Below are 23,510 nucleotides of genomic sequence, written 5' to 3' on the forward strand. Positions count from 1 at the left end.
GAAGCCATTTTAGATCGAACGCAAAGCAAAGGGACGATTGAAGGCATGATTGGAGTCAAAACGAATGAAGAATGCTGATTTTAGAGCTGGACGTGTCCGAAATCCCGCCCGTCGCGACAAATTACTTCAAGGCGTGAAGATTTGAGCCAACATTCAGGCTCGACGTGTCGAGAATTTGCCGTAGCATTATCCGAAAAATTATCGAGGGCTCAACGCGTCGAGCCCCTGTCTCGACACGTCGAGAATTCTGCGCAGTACAGTGGCGGAAAAGCCTATTTTGCCCCTATTTTTTTGCTCCCACTATATAAGGCTCATTTTCCCAAAACCCTAGGGGGAAGCTGCGTTTTTAGGAGGCAAAAAGGAGTGAGTGAAAGGTGTTGTCTCTTCAAGGGAGTGAAGGAGAGATCCACCACTTTGGAGAAGAAGATAGTCATCTCAAGGAGTTATCAAGGCTTTGGGAGGAAGAAGGAAAGCTTGGAAAGCTATTTTTGGGAGAATTTCCTTTCCTTTCCTTTACTTTCTTAGTCTTTGTAAACTCTTTATTACTTGAGCTTTAAATTCAATCCTAGCCATGATTGGCTAAAGTAATATTGGGATTTTTGGGTGATAGGTGTTTATGAATCCTATTTGCCTTGTTCTTCATGTTTAATGATATGTTTATATTTGGGTTTTATAACTTATGATGCAATTGTGATTTCTATTGTGATGCTTGTGATTAAAGGCCTAAATTACTTGTATCTTGCTATAGTTGTGTCTTGATGGGAGTTAGGGCATATACTAGAGCACTCACTCTTGCACTTGACTTTTGCACCTTGGGAGAGGGCAAATTTGTTAAGGGATTTTATCTGGGTTGCTTGTTCTTAATTTGTTATTGTGGTTGTCTCATGGGAGTGAGTATTCCAAAGTTCTATATTGTGGGTTTGAATTATGGGAGTAATTCCTTCCCCTTTGTGAAAGCAATCATCCACATTTGTTAGAACCCGAATTACATATATCACCTTAGCTTGGCATTAGGAGACTAAACACCTAAACCCGGAAATCCCATCTCTCTCTCTCTATTTGTTTTCATCAACTAGCTTTCATTATTCTATTTCATTACAACATTTGCAACCGTTCAACCACCATTCTCGTTAGGATTAGCTTCACATGAGTATATTAGTAACTAGTGTTCGATGCGCCCCGCTTCGCTGTGGATCGATAACCCAATACTCCAGGTATTTATTTGAATTGTTATAAAAATATGCTACAATCAGACGTACATGCAGTTAACATATTATGTATCTTCAATTTATTTATAGCTACATAATTTGTCGATTGCAAGCACACAATTTGAATGCCATTTTGGACCAGAGTCCACAATGAAAGCTGGACCCTAGTCCGATCCATGGTATAATTTTCCAAAATAACCAATCATTATATTATAGATCATGGTTCAAATTGTAAGATGAATTACTGACATACAAGTTAATTTTTTAGTATACTACTCGTATAAGTTTATTTTTAAAAAGTTACAAGTAATTTTTAGTATACTATCTAAAATAAACTTGCATTATATTAAAAATGAACATTTGATATATTAAAAATAAATATTTATTGATGATTTATCTTGAAATGTAGACACCATTGTCCACAATATAATTAAACTAACGGGTTTTACTACATGGACTCTCAGATCTTATTCCCTAAATTTTACTCCCTAATGTTGCGGACAAATAAGATTTTTTTTTTATGTGAGTCTTAATATAAACATCTACATCAAGATTTTGTGTGTGAGAATAAAAGTTGGGAGGGAAATGGGAGTGCATGTATTATTTTCCTACACTAACCAAGTTTAGGTTCATGGATGGACCAATACAATTTTGTAGGGGCAAAGTATACAATGGACCAGAATCCATTTTGTATTGTGGACCCTGTTCCAAAATAATATTCAGATTATGTGCTTGCAGTTAACCTATAATGGACCTTGAGCCATGATATAACAATTGAATTTGTCATATCCCTAATTTTTGGCAAATTAGCAAATTGTTGTGTGAACCATAACAAAAAGTTCATTTTTAATATACTAAAACTCTAAAAGTACATTATTCGTGTACTAATATACATTATACAAAATAATATACTTTCAGTACTCAAATAATATACTTTCGTTAATTACAATGTACATTTTTAATATACAAAACGTACAAATATATTATTTGTATACTAAATGTATATTATTTAATAGTATGACCACACAATAATGATTGCTAACTAAGTTAATTCAACATTGGTCCTCCGCCTACTGTAATTTTTTAAAATTGGTCTTCGTTTTTTAATTTGGACAATTCTGACGCTTGAGTATAAAAATCTTTTCAATGTTGATCATTCCGTCATCTTAGGTTATTTAAGCGTCTAAGTTTAAGGTAAAATTGTCCTTTTCATTTTCTGAGCTAACACTTGATATTGAAGGACGATTGTATTAGCGACGGTGATGACCAACAATGCTGTCGTGGTGGAGCTCCTCTACCGCCTCAAGCAGTCCTCATTCTCGTAGCCGTCATAGGTGTGCACTCCGTTGCAGCGAGGTTATTGCATATGCGCTTGCCTTCTTCCAACTTGGGCCCTATCGCCAGTGAAGATTGAAGCCCACGACGTCGACCAGTCGGAAAGAGGCTGCCGCTGGAAGTACCGTCAGGTTTAGCTTGACCACTCCTCTCTCCTAGACCGGTAGCGCTGCTTCACCCAGCGGCGGCGGCTTTGACGAGTCCAATCGCCTCTCTGATTTGTCGGATCTAACATCCACTTTTAGATCTCTCTTATTAAGCCGATAGGAGATTTAGGGAATTGAACGTTTGGAAAGCAGGAAAATGACTTCTGGAAAATGTTTTATGGAAAATGAGTCATTTTCTGGAAAACAATTTCATTTCCAGTGTTTGGATGTATTATGGAAAACTGTCTTTGTGTGTTTGATTCATTTTCTAGAAAATTGATAGAATTGTATAATTAAACATTGTAATTGTTTTATTTAAAATATAAAAAATTATAATAGTTATTAAAATAATGGTATTTAATAAAAAAAATAGAATATATAAAAAAAATAAAAAATAAAAAAAATGTAGCAAAGGTTTCAGGCGGTTTCCCCATCTCCTTGGTCCATGGTCATGGGTGATATGACTTGGTTTTGGTCGAAAACATGCGAAACCGCTATTATGGTGATTGCGTAAAATGACTTACGAAAAAAAATTCCGTAAGTCATTTTCCGAAAAAATGAACTGATTTTCCTTGGTCAACGGAAAACATTTTCCGTTGACCACATTTTCCGGACGTTGTCAAACACAGAAAACTCGGAAACATTTTCTGGAAGTCATTTTACAGGTTACCAAACACACCCTTAGTTGATGTTTGGATTAGGGATAAGGGGAAGGGGAAGGGGAAGGGAGATGGTAATGCTAGTTTGAGAGAATTTTTTGTACTTTTGAGCTATTAAGCTGTTGGAAGGATTAGTGTTGGAGGATTAGAATTGAATGAGTTGGCTGGTTCTGTGATTGCAAAAGCATTTTTGTTGAAGTTGTGATTCAAATTTAATGAAGGTAGATTGAAAAAGGAGTTGCAGAGTGAGATGAGGTCCTGGATTGTATGTTCTATTAGAAGGCTTTAGAATACCTTCTTTTGGTTAGTATTGATATTCGCATTGTTGATGTTCAATGGCGTTTGGATCTTTTCCTTGTGGCTAAATATTTGTTGAAATTTGGAATAAATGCCAGCCTTTTATGTTAGAATGCTTTTTTTTTTTTTTTGTTTTTTTTTTGTTTTTTTTTCAAGAATCCACAACAAGTGTTCGAACAACACCACTTCGCATCTGATAGCGATAGACTCGTCGGAGTAGCTGCTGGAGCGCTCCGCCAATTCCCGGAACACAGGGTGGTCAATAATGTCGAAGCCGACTAGGTATCGGCTGCGAGACTTGCCCACGTACAAAGGGTGGATGTCCTTAGAAGAGGCAGCGCTGTAAGGGCTGGAACAGCGGTCGTCCTCGGCGGAGAAGGAGTTGGTGGCGACAACGACAGAGCTGGGGTAGTGAACCAACGCTATAAATGGTCGCTTTTACCCATGCTCTTAACGTTTAATTAAAGATAGGTTCGGAAGGACTAATAATGGAATAAATTTGATAATTAAGAGTATATTTCGTCCAAATTAAAAAACGATGATCAATTTAAAAAAATTTTAATACTCCGAGGATATTGTTGATATTAAATCATTGCTAACTTTTATAGTCAGCCAAAGCCAAATAATCAGGCGCACTACAAGAAGCCCAAAATGAATATGCTGTTTTTTTTTTGAGAAAAAAATGAATATGCTGTTGATGTATGGAAATGACGGCGAAAGAATTCGATTCTTTCGAAAATACCCTCACTCACTTTCTTATTCAAAAGCAGGCGCCACGTTACACACCGTTGCAACGGAACCCGATATTTTCAGGAAGGGTACGATGGTAAATTCAGCCATTATAACCAACCGCCACAACATTTTCTTCCTCAATGAAGTAAAAAAGTAACGTTTGAGTCAAAGACAGGCAGAGTGTAATAAAAGAGACTGCTCAAATGAAAAAGAAATGTGAAGAAACAAAACCAGTTTTTCAAAGATTGATCAGTTCTTACAAGTAAAGAATCAAGAAGATTAGCCTAACTTTTAAAGGTAAATTCTTGGATTTCTTCCTCGTTAATTCATTTGATCGTTTTAAGAAGTTTTGACTGATTCAGAAGTTTAATGCGTCATGGGATTAATCATCCCCTAATCTTTATGGTTTCATATGCTCATGATTATTTACTGCAATTGCCAATTTTCAAAGCCTCTTTATGATTATGAAATCTTTGATAAATTTTTAATTTTTTTTTCTTTTGTTTTCCTTGATTTGTTCTGGATAATATTTATAAAATATTAAAATTGGGTGATGTATTAGTGAAAAATTGTCTGTTCTGTGATCCTTTCTGTTATATAGACCAGAGGAATGAATCAACTTATATTTTATTATATTTGATTGAATTAAATGTAATTGAGTTTGATGATCAATTTGTTTTGCGATTCCAGCTTAGATTAATCTTGTTCCAATAAATTATTTAAAAAACTTTGTTAAATGAATATGTTTGGTTCTTCAAATGCTTTTTCTGGGAATTCCTTGTGTTCAATAATACTATTAAATGCTACATAAGAACAAACTGTCGAAGATGGTGTATCTAAATCATGACACTCTTATCCTTGAGAGAGGTCGGGAGTTCGAACCCCCTCTTGTATGTAAAAACCAATCTGACTATCACTTTGTCCCTTAATTAATTGGGTCGGCCCGGTGCGAATGGGGACTAGTCTGAGTGACAAAAAAAAGCTCATGTTCTAGCATGGAGAAAGTATTGTTAGCTATGATGAAAGTTCAGTAAACATAATTAATCTTGTTCTAACAAATTATTTAAAAAACTTTATTAAATGAATGTTTTGTTCTTCAAATGCTTTTTCTGGGAATTCCTTGTGTTCAATAATACTATTAAATGCTACATAAGAACAAATTGTGGAAGTTGGAGTATCTAAATTCAGTCTGCATTGTCCGTTGCATAAACAGATTTCAGGTTGTAAAGTGTGAAATTTCGTGTTCTAGCTCGGAGAAAGTGTTCTACACCATGATGAACATAGTAGCTAGTAGTCGAAACCTGAGACCTAATGGACTAAAGACTGGGTGTGTTCCTCAGTTTCTAGTGGGGTTGGTTGTTTGCATCTGGTTGGTGTATCAAATAACACAACCGCAGCATGGTAGTGTGAGAACCAAAATCAGTGTGGATGAAGGTGTACATAGTTTAGGGCGCAAACAGACTGCAGGGCAGTTGAATGTTGGAGGAGAAAACTTAGACATGAGTAACGGGGAAGGAGAGTCGTCGAGCAGCACAGAAGGGGAAGGGGAGAACATTCAGGTTGATTTGCAGGGTGGTGGCAAAAGAGGTGAAATAGCATACTCAGATGAGACTAACAAAAACAACCAAGGGTCTTCTAGCAATAAGGGCAATTTGCAAAGTGCTAAAAGAGGTGAAATAGCATACTCAGATGAGACTAACAAAAACGACGAAGATGGCAAAAGAGTTGAAATAGCATACTCAGATGAGACTAACAAAAACGACCAAGGGTCTTCTACTAGCAAAGTATCTGAAAATTTACTTGAAACTGTGACATCTTACAGGGGAAGTGATGGGAAAGATGTTTCGCAAGATAAAGATGAACCGGCTATAGATCAAGAAGGAGAAGAAAATAGTGCAGCGACACAGAACATCACCATCAGAAGCCAATATGATGTGTTCAGTGACGAGAATGGTATTCCTAAGGAAATGAGAGATGGTTCCAGTTTGAATGATCAAAGTGAAAGCTCTTAGAGTATGCCTCTGTGGAGAATTGCAATTGTTTTATGGGAACCAAGTCTCATTTGATCAAAGACTTGGGAGCCTGATTCTTGCTAAGACTTGTATAGATGCAGTTGAACACTCAAATCTGAGAAGACTAGATTTTCGAGAAGTAATGCTTAGATTCTCACAAATTTTTGCACAGATATTTATATTCACTGTGACTTTATTTGAATAATATTATTGTTTAAGAGTAATGAATATAAAAGGTTATGAAGTCCCTATATATAAATGAATGCTAACTTTATCGATCTACAAAATTTTATGTTCAATATATATATATGGGTGCTCCCATGCAAAGCATAGCTCCAATTAAATTTGAGCCCTAGTTAAGTGTTGATCTAACGACAGTATCCATTGCTTCGATTAAATTTAAGCCCTAGTTAAGTGTTGATCTAACGGACAATATCCATTACGCCAATTTAACATGAACGGTTAATTAAGATTTTTTTTTTTTGTCCTTTTGTTATAACAACCTTCGATAGTTTCTCTGCGCACCTATCTTTCCTAAATCTTTATGGATTCATAATCTCCATTGCTTTCTAATCTTTATTAATTTCTAATCTCCATTATTGCCTATAAAGTATACTATTTTCATCATTCTATTGACGTTTCAAACAAGTTATTAAATTGAAGAACAACGACGATTGTCCTACGATGGAAATATTCGATCAAGGCTATTTTTCTTCATTCAATTGTTATCGCTGTTTTAAACAAGTTTCTGAACACATAACATTAGTATTAAGAATAATATTCACCTTAGAAAGTAAATATACACACCTTAAGGTTTAAATATATGATCTAAAGAATTTACAGCTTAAATTATATCACTCTTACATTGCCACACCTTAAGCGTTAAATGGACTTAAGGAGTTACATGTCTTTGAGCTTGATTCATGTCTTGAACAACATACAAAAATTGATGCATTGACGACCTTGATTTAACCATTGACAAATCACTCCGATTAATGCGTTGTTTCTTTGCTTTTGCCCATTCAACCTACAACTGCAACCTAACTAGGACCCTCTTCAACAGGGACCACATCTGATTTCCTTGATCTTTTGCGACGGGAACCTATAGTTATAAAGAAATACAATGAAATACTTGTAAAGTGCAAAGATTGAAAGCTTAATGTGCATTAATTTCATTATAGACTGACTTAAAAAAAGAGTTAACAATTACAACTACTAAGCCTTAGGTGCGTGAAGTTAGACCTTAAGGTGTGTAGATTTAAAGTTTAGGGTGCATCACTGTGAATTACAACTGCTAAGTCTTAGGTGCGTGAAGTCAGACCTTAAGGTGCGTAGATTCAGTGCTTAAGGTGCGTGATTTCAAAGCATAAGGTGCATCACTGTGAATTAAACCTCTCAATCCTTACTTGCGTGAAATTAGACCTTAAGGTGCATACATTTAGTGCTTAAGGTGCATGGTTTTATAACTTCAACAGAATATAGAGTTACTGTTTAGAGATACAAAAAACAAATCCAAGGTCCACTTGTCTTGTTAAGTTATCTGATTTAGAGTATGAGGGAGGAAATAAGAGATTTCATAGAATGTATATGTGTTGGGAGGCTTATAGAGATGGTTTCAAGTATTGTAGAAAGGTTATTGGGCTAGATGGTTGTCATATTAAGGACAAAGCAAGGGGATGATACTTACTGCAATTGGTATTGATGGGAATGAATCTCTATTCCCTATTGCCTATGCCATAGTTGAAGGGGAGAAAAAGGATTCTTGGAGCTATTGTGTAGAGACCTTCAGATTGACTTTTTTTTTTCTCTCAAGTCTCAACATGAATACACCTTAATGTCTAACAAGCATGGTTGCAGTAGGCGCTAGGCGCTAGTCGGGCGGTAAACTAGCGCCTAGCGCCTAAGCGGTCTAGGCGGCGCCTAGGCAGTTCTAGGCGTCAACCTATAAAAACAAAAAAATTAATTCATGTGTGTGGGTGTATATAATATATTATATCATATTATATATATATATATATATATATCTCTCTCTCTCTCTCTTACTTCTCTTACTTATATAAATAAATAAATTTAAATATATATAAATATAATAATAAAATTAACAAGGCCAACTCGCTCGAGTTAACTCGGCTAACTCTGCCGAGTTGGCCGAGTTAACTCGGTTAAATTCGGCCTAGTCGGCCGATAACTCGGCCCAGTCGGTCGAGTTAGGCGCTAGGCGGCCGGCCACCTAGGCGGACGCCTAGGGAGCAATTCGCCTCGGTCTAGGAGCGCCTAGCTCCTAGGCGGCGATTTTTGCAACAGTGCTAACAAGTAGAAAGAGCTTATCCCTGTATTTGAGAAAGTGAAAAAGTGATGAGAAAGTGAAAAAGTGATGTAGTGTCTAGAGTGATAAGAAAACGGGTGTAATGTCGTTCCACTGGAGATTGAGACTATGGTGCGTAAAGAGCGGTTACCTATACTCTAGACACCAAGGTATTGGAATCCATAAGGATTCAAGTAAATCATTTTGGATCGAGGATATACAAACTATGATAATTTTGGTAATTTTGGATACTAGGGAAAAACAAGATTAAATCTAGGAAATATTAATGGGAAAAGATGGGTTAAATTAGCGGTATTACTCTATCAATGCTTTAACACTTAAGTTTGGGAGAAGAACATTTTACCTTGGGTCTTGAGGCAAGCACAAAGAAATCCAAGTCTCAACAAGGATTAGAACAAGGGTTGCCCACTTCCGTGGTGTATCAAACAAAATTCTTGAAGACCAAAAGCTAATGTAAGCCCCAATCTACCCCTGTTTCCATAGAAGGGAAAATGGGTTTGAGATTGGGAAGGCTCAAGTCTTCCATCTAATTCCCATTGAGATGAAAAACTTTCCAAATACAAATTACAATTCCTACCTATCAACTATTGCAAGATAGAAATAAGACCCAACTCAAACTCAAGAACCCTAGGTGGGTTGTTCATCTCATTTATGCAATAATCACATATCTAGCATCAATAGAAGCAATAACCCCCTAATCTAACCCAAATAAAAGACTACTCACTCATTTGGAAGATAAACATTGCAATTCCAAGTAAGGAAATCATAAATGAGCAATAAATGTAAAGAAGAGAGATGAAGAAATAAACCATTTTGCTATTGAATGAAAGGAAGAAGTTGGTGAGATCCACTCCAAATCTTCAATACAAAGCTCAAAAATATGAAAGTAATGTAAATCTAAGCTAGGCTAGGCTATATTGATCTATGGAAATGAGAGAAAACTAGTATAAGCTATCTAGGGTTCGAACTTGGACACAAAATGCAGAAAAACAACTTTTATATTGTGTAGAGGACGAAATCCACGACCTCCCACACGGCCGTGTACATGGCCGTGTGGTGCCGTTGCTGAGCAGGAATCTTTCGGGGCCAAATGGCCACTCACACGGCCGTGCGAAGTCTTCTTGCCTTCTTTTCCTTCCGCTTCGCGTTCCGCCCTATCCTCCTTGAGTGAGATCTTGGCTTCAAAAATTGCTCCGATATGTTCCAAGAAGCTTCCTATTGGCTCGTTGTGACTCACTTTATCTAAGAAGACCAAACCACACAAACAAGTCATAGATTCCACTCAAGTTAAAACACTTTGTTAGAAAAAAATGGTCAAAATATGCGGTAAAAAAAGGTTAAGAACTAAAGGTATCAACTCCCCCACATTAGAACTTTTACTTGTTCTCAATTAAAGACAAAAAATAATCACAACCAAGCAATGAACATTTGTTTCACTTCCTTCATGTACAACTAAACATCCACAAGCAACTCATGACAACCCAACTTGCTACAAGAATCATGTTGGCCTTGTGGATGCTTGGTTGGGTTATCATGAGTTGCTTGTGGATGTTTGGTTGTACAGGAAGGAAGTGAAATAAATGTTCATTGCTTGGTTGTGATTAGGGTCTTTCTCTCTGTCCGTTTAACGGTCCGGGGTCCACCCACGTTCGCTCCGAGAGGCACGGGAGCTGGCCCAGGGGGAATCGTCACTTGTAGGAATTGAACCCGGGTTCTCCTGAAATTCCTCCCCACAAAGAGAGCTCACTTGCCACTTGAACTACCCCACTGGGTTGGTTGTGATTATTCTTTGTCTTTGCTTGAGGACAAGCAAGAGTTCTAGTGTGGGGGAGTTGATACCTTTAGTTCTTAACCTCTTTTCCCTTGCTAATTTGTCATCTAGATCCAACCTTGAAACCGCCCAATAAACCTTGTGTTTGTATTCAACGGGCAAATAACATGATTTCTCGAACACAAGCTTGAAAGGAGATACACCAATTGGGGTCTTAAAAGCGGTCCTAAGAGCCCATAACGCATCATCTAATTTGAGAGACCAATCCTTCCTTGTAGGACTCACCACTTTTTCTAGAATTGACTTGATTTCTCGGTTTACCAACTCTACTTGCCCACATGTTTGAGAGTGGTAGGGTGTAGAGAGTCGGTGGTGAATCCCATACTTGAGTAGGACTTTTTCCAAGAGCTTGTTGCATAAATGAGTTCCATTATCGGTTATGAAGGCCCTAGGCATGCCGAAACATGAGAAAATATTCCTTTTGACAAACTTGAACACGGTCTTAGCATCATTCCTTGGAGTTGCCACTACTTCTATCCACTTCGACACATAATCTACCGCAACAAGGATGTATTCATTTCCAAATGAGGAGGGAAATGGACCCATGAAATCCATCCCCCACACATCGAAAATCTCAACTTCAAGAATCCCTTTCTGCGGCATCTCATGCTGTCTACAAATTGTGCCGGTTCTTTGGCAATTGTCACATGTGCGCACAAATTCCTTAGCTGTAGCAAATAGGCCCGGCTAAAACAACCCTGGCTGTAGAACTTTCAATGCGGTGCGGTCGGCACTCATATGCCCCCCGTAGGGCGAAGAATGGCAATGGGTCAACACACTTACAAACTCCTCTTCAGGGATGCACCTCCTCACAATTCCATCAACACATCTCTTGAACAATAGAGGTTCATCCCAAAAGTAATCCCTCACATCATGTAAGGACCTTTTCCTTTTGTTGTAGTTAAAATCTTTGGGGTTGTAGCCGCTCACAAGGTAGTTCACAATATTGGCAAACCACGGCACATAATCTTTCCCAAGCTCACTCAAGATGAAAAGTGTTTTCCCTCTGAAAGAATCATCAATGGGTATCTCTTCTTCTTTTCGGCCCTCTAGTTTTGACAAATGATCCGCCACCACATTCTCGGAACCCTTTTTATCTCTAATCTCTAAATCGAACTCTTGAAGGAGGAGGACCCAAAGAATCAATCTTGGTTTGACATCTTTCTTTTGGGATAGGTACCTTAATGCCGCATGATCGATATGCACAATCACCTTGCTCCCAATCAAGTAAGATCTAAACTTGTCTATGGCAAACACCACCGCTAGGAACTCTTTCTCAGTTGTTGAATAATTCACTTAGGCTTCATCCAGCGTATGGCTCTCATAATGGATCACATAATAGCATTGTCTCTTTTTTGGCACAATACTGGGCCAACTGCATAATCACTGGCATCGCACATTAGCTCAAACGGCAAGGTCCAGTCGGGGCAAAGAGCCTCCTTTTGCCTATCAAATGCCACCACGCGGGAGTCATCAAAATGGAATGGAACATCTTTGGCAAGTAAGCATGTGAGTGGCTTTGCATGCTTGGAAAAATCCTTGATGAATCTCCTGTGAAAACCGGCATGCACTAGGAAACTCCTCACTCCATTCACGGTAGTCGGTGGTGACAACTTAGCAATCACTTCAACTTTGGCTGGATTAACTTCTATCCCTCTTTCGGACACATTGTGCCAAAGAACAATGTCCTCGGTGGCCATGAAATGGCACTTTTCCCAATTAAGCACAAGGTTCACCTCTTGGCACCTGCTTAAGACTTTATCAAGATTTGTTAAGCATTCATCGAATGACTTCCCGTAGACGGAGAAGTCATCCATGAGCACTTCCATGATCTCCTCCACTAGCTCGGAGAAAATTGCCATCATACACCTTTAGAATGTAGCCGGCGCGTTACACAAACCAAATGACATCCTTTTAAATGCAAAGGTGCCATGTTGGAATGTGAACGTAGTCATCTCTTGGTCATCGAGGTGAATGTAAATCTGAAAATACCCTGAAAAACCATCTAAAAAGAAAAAATATTTTTTGTTTGACATTCTCTCAAGTAGTTGGTCAATGAAGGGGAGAGGGTAGTGGTCCTTCCAAGTAGACGTGTTTAGCTTTCTATAATCAATGAACATCCGGTGCCCAATCACAAGTCTAGTAGGAATTAATTCATTATTTTCGTTTTCAATGACCGTTATCCCGCTTTTTTTCTGTACAACTTGGATGGGACTAACCCATTTTCTATCTGAAATAGGGTAGATGATGTTGGCCTCTAACAATTTTAATATTTCCTTTTTGACCACATCTTTCAAGTTGGGGTTTAACTTCCTTAGAGGTTCCTTGGTGGGCTTGACATTGTCCTCTAGATAGGTCCTATGCATGCAATATTTTGGATCAATGCCAATGAGGTCCCCAATTGAATACCCAATCACCCTTCTATGTTTTTTGAGCACATCAAGCAATTTTTCCATTTCGTTATTTTGCAAGGAAGAGTTAACAATCACGGGGTAAAAAGAACTAGAGTCAAGAAAAACATATTGGAGATTGGGAGGCAAAGGCTTGAGTTCTACCTTAGGAGCATGTTCATCCCCAATTGGTTCAAATGTGGCAAGGGGTTCTTCTATCTCCTCAAACTTGTTATCCTCATCTCTTCAACGCATTCTTCCATCACCTCCACCATATTGCACTCGTCTAAGTAGGAGGGTTAGTGCTTGGCCATTTTGAAGATGTCAAACTCGATTTTATGCTCGGTCACCTCCATCACTAGCTTTCCTCTTTTCACATCAATTATGGCTCTGGCGGTAGCTAGGAAAGGCCTACCAAGGATAATGGGGACCTTGGTATCTTCCTCTATATCTAGGATCACGAAGTCTCCAGGAATAAAATATTGGTCAATCATGACCGGGATATCTTCAAGAACTCCCACCGGGTGCTTAACAGAGCGATCAGCCATATGGAGAGTCATTGTGGTAGGCTTGGGCTCACCAAGGTTGAGCCTCTTGCAAAGGGAGTATGGCATAAGGCTAACATTGGCTCCAAGATCACACAAAACACTACCCACCACAAAGCCACCAATGATACAAAGAATGGTGAAGCTACCTAGATCTTTCAACTTAGGAGGCAATTTATGTTGGAGAACTGCACATGTCAAAGCCCCCTCACTTAGATCTACAACTGCACTCTTCTATAATCTTTTCTTGTTACTCAGAATATCCTTTAAGAACTTCTTGTATGAAGGAATTTGAGTCACTGCATCCACAAAAGGCATTGATATCTCTGAACTTGTTCTCTCTCCCAATCTCCTTTGATCTCCACAATCTCTGTGAAAATGGTAATAAGTTACAAGGAATAACTAAGTCATCTATCTTCTTGCCTTTTGGTGCACTCTTCTTGCTTGTATTGTTCTCTTCCTTACATTGGAGCATTTTCTTTTGCCTTGTCTCTTTGAATAAGATGCTCCTCCTCATTGTTACTTTCAAGAATGTTTTCTACTTCCACTTCTCCTTTCCCTTGGTCACTTTCATTTTTCTCAACTTCCTTCTCAAGTACTTGATCATTGGATGGATAAGGTTAGGGCCGACCTTAGGCATGTTTTCCCAGTGCCACTGCACAGGGCCCCTAAAATTTGGGGGACCCAACTATAAAAAGAAATGAATATATGTATATTAGATATAGTAGTATTTTTTATGTAAAAATTTTACATGAAAATTGGGGCCCAATCACTTGAAAGTATCAGATATAAATAAGAATGGAAGTTGTTCATTTGAGTATGATTAGAAATAGGCAGGGCAATTTGAATGTGATTAGAATTAGGCTGGGCAATTTGGGTATGATTATGGAATGGTGGCATAGAGATAAATTGGAATAAGTTCATAACTTTTGCATATGTAAGGGCAAGTTATTTGGCAAGTTATTTGAAGATCAAAAGTAGTCCACAATTTTTTGATAACTTTGGTTTTCAAACAAGTTTGCAAATTTTATTTTGGCATCTCTTCAACTCTTTAAATCTCAAACATTAAAATTACAAAGCATCAATTAATTGCGGTAATACATAATTTGATAATTTTTATCTATTTTTAACTATTTATTGAACAACTAACATCAATAAGATTTTCATATATCTATCATTTTATATAATTTTTTTTTTGTATCAATAGGATTTATAATTACATTTTCTAGAAAATATCTATCTGGTTTGGGTTCGAGAAGCGTAAAAAGAAAAGAATAATTGACTACTGCCTTGACAAAAAAAAAGATTTTCAATGTTGAAATTGTTGAAATTTTACTTGCGATCAAGTATCTTACATTGTAAGAGAGAGTCAATGGATTAGCTTCAATTGCAATTGAAAATGATATTTTGTAAAAGGTTGATATCAAAGTTTGGTGTATGATTTTGCATCTAAGCATGACCAACGCATGATAGTTTTTAAGTGAGATATTAGGTATATTATTTTTGAACATTTTATGTTTTTGACATAATTTTTAAACAATTATATATATATATATATATATATATAAGAGGGACCAAATTATAATATTGCACAGGACCCCATTTTGACTGAAACGGCCCTGGGTAAGGTGGATCTTTCAAGGCTTTCCCACTTCTAGTGGTTATGGCATTCACATGATTCCTTGAATTTTCGGTATTGGCCGGTAGTTTACCACCAGAAGAAGAAGAGGCTTGGTTAGAACCTTGGGTACCTCCACCTTGTTGTTGAGCTCGAAGACCTTCCACTTCGGTTTGCAACTTGCTCATTTGATTCATTATCATGCTCATGGAGGTTTTCATATTCGGATCTTGTGTTGCTTGAGATATCCCTTGGTGGTTTTGATTGTTTCCATACCCTTGACCACTTTGATTGTTCCATTGGCCTTGATTTTGGTTACCTCTCCATGATTGGTTTCCTTGATTACCACTCCTATTTCCTTGGTTCCCTTGAAAGCCCGGGGTTAGGTTTCTTCCTTGGTTGTTCCATGAAGTACCATATTGATTCCGTGGTTGTTGACCATAACTTTGAAAACCTTGGCATTGGGGCCTAGTATACCCGATTGCATCAACTTGTTCCATATTTGAAGATGAGCCTTGGCCACTTGGATCCAACAATTGACACGATTGGGAGGCATGGTTTTCTCCATAAATAGCACAACAAGCAACCATAGCTATGCTTTGAGGTCCCGGTGAATTACAAGGTGATTGTGGCAAAGAGTAAGGGTTAGGCATGTAAAGACCTTGATGTGAGGGTTGAGTAACTGCTTGCACACCTTGCTTGGGGCTTTGCATCATTTGTGTTGGTCCCGATAGGGTGGAAAAGTCTAGGGGGGGGGGTGAATAGACTTTTCTAAAAATTTAAAATATTATAACACTTTAACAAATATAATTCAAATGAATAAATTCAACTTGAAATGCACAGTGGAAGCAATCGTACGGTGAAGTGCTATAAATAAAACCACTTAAATATGAAGAGTGATGGACTAAATTATTCCGTATATCCCGTAGGTATAGAATATGTACAGAAATATGTGAAGAATCGAGGAAAAAATCCGGGAAATTCCCTTCCAAAAGCCTTTATAATTCCATCTTTTAGAAAGAAGGTAGATGAGCCAAAAGTCCTCCACCATGGAGGGTTATGGTCCTTTATATAGGCACCTAACCCGTACCTGATACTGTATAAATATCTTAAATACGTATAGCAGTAATCCCAGGGCATATTCCATATCAAGTAGTCCCCCCAGTCCGTGCCCTGACGTTGAGCGCATGAGGAAGGGCTCGGTCTAGAAAACCTGACTGCACAGTTTGTGACTTACGCTGATTGCCTCGTTAAAAACCTTAGGCTAAGAAAAAACCCAGTGGAAAAAAATCTTAGCTAAGGAAAAGAGCACAACCTTAAGCACAGTCTTTCGGACTTCAAGGGTCGTCCGAATTCTACCGATCGAGAGATCTGATTTGCGTTACGATTGAGAGATCGAATTTTATCGATCTAGGGGTCAAGTTTCACCAATCTGGAGATTGGATTTTTAAATGAGATCCAACGATCAAGTCTTACCAATCGAGGGATTGGATTTAATCACAGTCCAAAGACCTCTATTGATCTCACCGATCATTGGTGGGATCGCTTTTCCCCAATGCCCTTTACACGGGCTAATTGGTCATAATTGTTTTAAACTCGGTTAAACCCTTGATCTAGACTACTTGGTCACAACATCGCTCTTAACCGATCGCGCTTGGTTGGATCTGATCACCACACTTAATCATTATGACTGGGTTTTGAAACCTGAAGTTATTCGAACGGTGCATTTTTCCCCTTTTATGCTCGGTTTACGACCTGAGAATCCCAAGTGGGGGGACGCTGGGAGACCCGAAAGTCTAACGGGGCCTGTGAAGGTCAATATGCTCGGGAAGTATGCTATGGTGTGCTAGAGTTACTGAGGTCACTTTTCTCGGGAAGCGCATTGCGGTCGGGAGTTGCTTAAGTGAGCTCCATAGGACAAAGGAATTGCCCTATAATTCTACTAGTAGCCCCCCATTCCCTATGTTGTAAGAATTGCCAGCATAAGGGAATAGATACAATGGTCTCCCGAGTGCGTTTTCACTTTTGATGGTGATCGGGGAATGACTTGATCGAGTTCACGGTGCCGATGCATCGGACCATTTTTAGAGTATCGATGGTGGATTTGCCTAACTTTTAGGACGTTGGGGGATTCACAAGGTTTAAACTTTACGATCAAGGGATCGAACATCTAACATGATTAGAGGGATTGAATGCTACCGTTCAAGCGATCGATTTTTATAATTGCCCAAGTAGTCAAACATAAGGCCCGTGGCGGGTCCGGATTTTATCAAGAATTTTAGGCCCCTAGCGAGTACCTCGATTGGAACTAGTCTAGGGGATCAGGAATTATGCTCCTGGCGAGCACCTCGATCAGTCCCGACCCATGGGATCAGGGTTTTTAGGCCCACTGGGGGCGCTTTGATCGGACCCGATCCGTGGGATCGGGAATTTATGCTCATGGCGAGCACCTCGATCAGTCCCGACCTGTGGGATCGGGGGTTTTAGGTCCACTGGGAGCGCTTTGGTCGGACCCGATCCGTGGGATCGGGAATTTATGCTCATGACGAGCACCTCGATCAGTCCCGACCCGTGGGATCAGGGGTTTTAGGCCCACTGGGAGCGCTTTGATTGGACCCGATCCATGGGATCGGGGATTTATGCTCATGGCGTTAATCTAGCCGATCAGGAAGGTCTTTGTCATCTGATTATAGCGGTCCGGAGGTCTTTGTCTCTAAATCTTGTTATCACATTGGCCCGGAGCTCTTTGTCTTTTATCTTCTGTGCTTGGAGGTCTGGAGGCTCTTGTCTTTTTTACTGTATGGCGTGATGCGGAGATATGGTCTCGGGTGGTAATGCCGACTTCGCCAGATTTAAATGCCTACTTCGTAGGACTTATGCTGGGATTCAATCCCGGACTTATAATGCTGGTGGTGGACGGGCCAACCTAACCGGACTTAGTGCAATTTATTTTGCTATTACAGATTTCTATATATTAGCCTACAACTTAAGCTAATACATTTTACAATTTGAAGCTACTATTATAATTTACAAATTAAAAAATTTGAATAATAGGCCTACGACTCTGTTCAGAACACATGAGTTATGTAGAGAATGTCCCTTCTTGCGATGACCACATGATCAAGAGGCTGCAGGTTTGTTGAAGCAGAGCTTTCTGATTTCAAATCACCGGATCAGAACTGAACCAGGTCCGCCGTGGTTGATGGTCGACGTTCATTCTTCGGGAATCAAAGCAATATTTGGCTCCAACCGCAAGCTCGGGAAGTAGTACATAGGAATATAGGATCTGCTTACTCATCTCTCCAATTAAGGACGAGGTAAAAGGTGAATTGCCTGAGGAAATACTCGTTGTAAAACTCGGAAATCGTCGTTTCACTTAACTAGCTATCGGAATACGTTGCACGCAGTCTTAACTTCCATTTGCAAGGGATCGCCAAGGAGGAGGTCTGGAGACTTGTTCAGAGCTTGCTACATGCCCGGAAGCGGTCTATCTGGATTGTAGATGACATTGCGCTGCAAGTCGAAGTGAATCGGCCAGCCTTAATTAATGAGCGAGCACGTATATTTGGATTTAGGCCACTACCTCGGATATGGTCGATTGATCGAGACCGACGCACATCTACATGCCTCCGGAAGACTGCCGACCACCAGCGTTCGTCCTTGTCATTGGTTAGATGAGAAGGCGCAACGATGATCATCTGAACGTGAACTCTTAAGCGTCGGCAAGTACTGACACTGGCTTGCGGCTTGGTGAATCATACCCTCCGAATTCCAGTAGCCATTGACCTTTTGCTCAACAAAATCAGGAAGGATATAGACAGCGAAAACTGCAAGACAACTTGCCTACCCCAAATCTCATGAAACGGTCTAAGCTCGGGCTATCAATCCATATCGGTCCGCAATAAGAGGCAGGCTCGGTGATGGTTCTAGAAATCTACTTGGGAGCTTAAATAGTGAGAACAAATGTAAAGGTGGCCGGGCTCAATGCTGATGGAGTGGTGAGGGCAACTCTCATTCTAGATCCGCGTAGATCTCGGTGCTCGACGGAGATTATGAAACTACTGCCCGAGGATTTTCCCGTTGATAGGTGGCAGGGATTCTCCTGGTTAACCCACTTAACTGGGGAAGATCAGAGCTAGAGGAGATTACATTACAGGTGGTAATACAGGGATAAGGAGCCATGGGCACAAAATCTTCTCCTCTGTTGGTTGTACTCTGGTCGGCCACTTGAGATAAGGAGAGAGTGGTCAGCTTTACATAACCATAATGACTAGAATTGTCACTTGGTGATGACGACTTTGAGCACACCTGATCGGGATAGTCTGGGAGCTTTGAGCGCATCAGGCTATGAGCCTGCCTCTGTTGAGTTTCAGATCACTATGAGCCAAGGTTATGCTTGTCTTCGACCATAGGATCGGGAAATTCGGCGGCGGATGGGAGCAGTGATGGAATATTTTCGTGGCTCTATGACTGCCCGGGATTCTTTGGTGACGAATCACCTCTTACAATACCAATCTCTATAAGCTTTGCCGTTAGATTTTGCTGCCAAGCTGAATTTTAGTAACATGCATGCAATTGAATCCCCCAAGGTGACACGGTACCCTAGGGTAAATGTCTGTATCCGCCTACAGCACAATTTCACTGTATCGCTAAGTAGACAATATAGACAGCGAAATGCACATGCTCGGGTGAATCAGGAGTGTTTTTTAGTGTAAGTTGTCCAACCTTGCATGATCGGAACGTAAACCCTTAAGTAGCAGCAGGTATTCGCGTTGGTTCTTGGAACAGAGAAAGCTTGGAGATGCTTTCACCAATTCATTTCTCTGTTTGAGCTGGGTGGTAGCTGGCGAAGAGGAGAAGTTTGTAACTGAACAATAAATCGGGATGGCCTGGTCGGGTAAAGTGGCACCTCTTGAAAATTTTCGGTCACCCCATCCTCTCAAAAAAAATATATGATCTCCCCTAGTGTGATAATTAGTTGGGGAAGATTATGCGAGGATTACAACAACCAAGTTTCGTAGTTTCCATGCATACACAGCGATCATGGAAAACCCCATGCAATAGACAAAAAGGTGGGTGTGTGTACAGGCTGCTTATGCTTGATACGGTGCCGACCACCAAATAAGTCGGAATAAACTCAGAGCAGGATGACTTTAATTCCCTACACGGAGCGGTTGTCGGAGACCGGGGAAGTGAGCCAGAATGGGCCAAGCTGGATATCTAGGGAATTCCTTAAGTCTTGTGGCGGCTGTGACATTGATAAGACTCCGAGATACCCTTATTTCAGGCACATTTTAGGGTGTTTTATCGCGTCTATAGCATCCTTACTTGGTAAATTATGTGCGTAAATGCTTGAAAATCACTAACTGATGCACAAAAGCTATTTTAGCTTAAAAGAAGTAAAACAGGAGCCTCGGGAGCAAATAGGACCAAAAGATGAGCTTAAAGAGCAAACCAGGCAAGAGCGGAGCCCCGGAGGACAAATCTAGAAGGCCACACGCGTGTGAGCTGGCGTGAAAACTTTCCAGAAGCTTCCCACGCACGCTCACACGCGTGTGAGAGGCGTGGAGACGATGATGCGCGAATTTCAGCTAGGGTTGTCATTTCGGAGACTATTTAAACCCCTTTGATGAATTTTCAGAAGGGGGAGCCCAGAAAATTACTTTTCCTTTTCTTAGTTTTTCCTTTGGAGAACTTTCTCCATTTTTCTTAGTTTTCTAGATTAGATCAATCTCCATTGTAGAAGACAACAAGCTTGGATTGAAGATCTTCTTCTCTCTAGGTGATCTCTATTTCATTTCTATAATTTTAGCTATCTTGTTCTTGGATTAAATTAGCTTTTGCTTGCATTTCATATTATGAGTAGCTAATTTAGTCTAGGGATTTGGATTGTGTGATTGAATATTGCTTTTGTGATGATCTTATTTCTATATCTTGGATCTATGAGTTTGTGTTGATGGATTATCTATTCTTGTCTTTTGATTGTTGTTTTGATGAGATCTTGTTTGGATTTGGCCAATCTAGATGAGAGATTGAGCTCTTGACTCTTTCATGTCTTTGATTAGAGTTAGGATTTGAAGCTTGACACAATCAAAGTTCCTATGGACTTCTTAAGAATAGTAGGATAGTGTGTAGCTTAAGTGTTTGATAAAATTCCTCTTAGAACTTTGGATGCTTGAAGGCATTCCTAAGTCAAAGAAGCCTTAGTACACAAGGTGGAAAAGGACTAAGACAACACACTCTTGAATAGACAATATCCTAGCAATCCTAATCCTTGACCTTAGAGACTGCACTATGCAATATTCATGAACACTATCCAATCCCTACCCCTTTTACATATTCACAAAATCACTTTTAGTTTACTTTACTACTCTCTTGCACTCAAACCAACCAATGAATTACTCTCACTCACAAATCCACCTTTCACCACACTCGAATCCTATGCATGATCCAATCAAGTAAACTTCAGAACGTTTGACACACCTCCACGTCCCTCCTTCGAGATCGACACTCGGGGAGTCACAGACTTTCCGTTTTATCATAAATATCTTTTGACATCTCAACCCTACTCATAAAACTCCAATGTCAAAATGGCGCCGTTGCCGGGGAGGGCAATAGGTTGTCATATGTTTTTGTTTACTTTGATTGCATGAATGTTAGATTTGAGAAATGTTAATCCATTCCATTTAATTTTGTTTTGTTTTTACTTGTTTTTGCTACTAACCCAATTGACTACTTCTAGTCAATTGTGGAAATTTTCGTTTCATTGATAATTTTACTAGGCGAATGCACACGCGAGCAAAAGGAAATCAAGGTTTACTACCCTACATCCTTGAAATTAATAGAGCAACTAGAAGGAAAAATACCCAAGGATCACTAATGGCTTCATCAAGCGCAACAAGAAATCCACAAGGAAGAGGCACAACAATACCAAATCCACCCCCAGTTCCAATTAATCCACAAGTACCGATTCACCATGAAGAACCAATCATTGAAGAACCACAAGCTAACAGAGCAAATAACCAAGAGAACAATCGTGAAGAGGAATATTATGGAAATCCTCAAGAACCACAAAGATCAATTGCAGATTACATGACTCCGGATTTTAACATGCACAACTCGATCTATGTACCTCCAATGGAGAATGTCAACTTTCACGTGCATCCAACTATTCTCACACTGGTTCAAAATAGTCAATATTCGGGATTACCATCTGAAGATCCCAACGCACACATCACAAGGTTTATACGAGCATGTGGGATGTACAGACAAGAAGGCGTTAGCGAGGAAATAATTCGACTCAAATTATTCCCATTTTCAGTTATAGGAGAGGCAGCACGATGGTTGGAAAGCCAAGACGACAATCATTTCAGAACGTGGCAACAATTGCATTGTGAATTCATGAACGAGTTCTTTCCCATTACAAAAACTATGAGGATTAGAAGGATGATACAAGAGTTCAAACAAGGAAGACTTGAAAGTTTGGGAGAGGCTTGGCGAAGATTCAAAGTTTAGAACATGATTAGCTCATTCTATGGAGGGTTGACAGATGAAGGGAAAATGTCGCTTGACTCATCCTCCAGCGGTGCCTTTGTCTCCCTAGCTTTTTGCAAGAAGTTGAGGAACTAATCGAGAGAATATCCAAAAACACATCCTGTTGGTATGAACGAAGAGGAGATCATGGAGGACTTTATGAAGTTGATAATCGAGTGGCGAGCGAGGCCAAAATCGAAGCAATGAATCACGAAATCAAAAAGCTACAGGCTATGGTAGAAAAAATGGAAGGAAAGCCCAAGCCTTGCATGGCATTGACACTTTATTGTAATATCTGTGGAGGACCTCATGTCACCAATATTTGCACTTCTACGTCTGCATCTGAACAAGTTGAGGCGGTAGATTATCAAAGGAACTCCAATTTCAATGCTTATGGACAAAACCAAAGATCAAACAACAATTGGAAACAGGGAGAAGGTTGGAACAATAGCAACAATGATGGATATCAAGCGCAAAGACAATACAACTATGGAAACAAGCCTGCATGTGGACAGAATGACAAGAACATACTGATGTACAATCAAAACCAAGGAAATGGAAATCAAATGACCCAGTTCAGGCCACAATACGACTCTCAACTTGATTTTGCTCAACAAAGGAGGGATGATATCCGTGAAGTAGATGAAAGACTTACAAGGACGATCATGGAACTGAAAAATGATCGGGCAAATCTGAAACAAGAAATTATTCAAGAGATTAGACAAGAAATTTCTAGTATTCGACAAGAGTCTAAGGCCACACTTAAAACAATTGAGAATCAAATTTCTCAAATGTTTAAGATGATGTCAGATCGCCACTACGGACAACTCCCGAGTAATACTGAAAACAATCCGAAAGAGAGAGTCAACGCCATTGAT

General features: G+C 39.5%; 2 protein-coding genes across 2 annotated transcripts; one reads left to right on the plus strand and one right to left on the minus strand.

The window, feature by feature from the left end:
- Positions 1 to 4,561: 4,561 nt before the first annotated feature.
- LOC115997305 lies at positions 4,562 to 6,560 on the plus strand. Its single transcript, XM_031236841.1, has 2 exons — positions 4,562 to 4,674; positions 5,591 to 6,560. Exon 2 carries the CDS (start codon positions 5,649 to 5,651, stop codon positions 6,387 to 6,389), a length of 741 nt encoding a protein of 246 aa, XP_031092701.1. The 5' UTR covers positions 4,562 to 4,674; positions 5,591 to 5,648; the 3' UTR covers positions 6,390 to 6,560.
- Positions 6,561 to 13,235: 6,675 nt separating this feature from the next.
- Positions 13,236 to 15,815, minus strand: LOC115995968. Its single transcript, XM_031235112.1, has 4 exons — positions 15,075 to 15,815; positions 13,947 to 14,068; positions 13,736 to 13,851; positions 13,236 to 13,669 (listed from the first exon to the last, which is right to left on the minus strand). Exons 1-4 carry the CDS (start codon positions 15,813 to 15,815, stop codon positions 13,236 to 13,238), a joined length of 1,413 nt encoding a protein of 470 aa, XP_031090972.1.
- Positions 15,816 to 23,510: the final 7,695 nt, after the last annotated feature.

This window comes from Ipomoea triloba, chromosome 11 (genome assembly GCF_003576645.1).
Source record: "Ipomoea triloba cultivar NCNSP0323 chromosome 11, ASM357664v1".
NCBI lineage: Eukaryota > Viridiplantae > Streptophyta > Magnoliopsida > Solanales > Convolvulaceae > Ipomoea > Ipomoea triloba.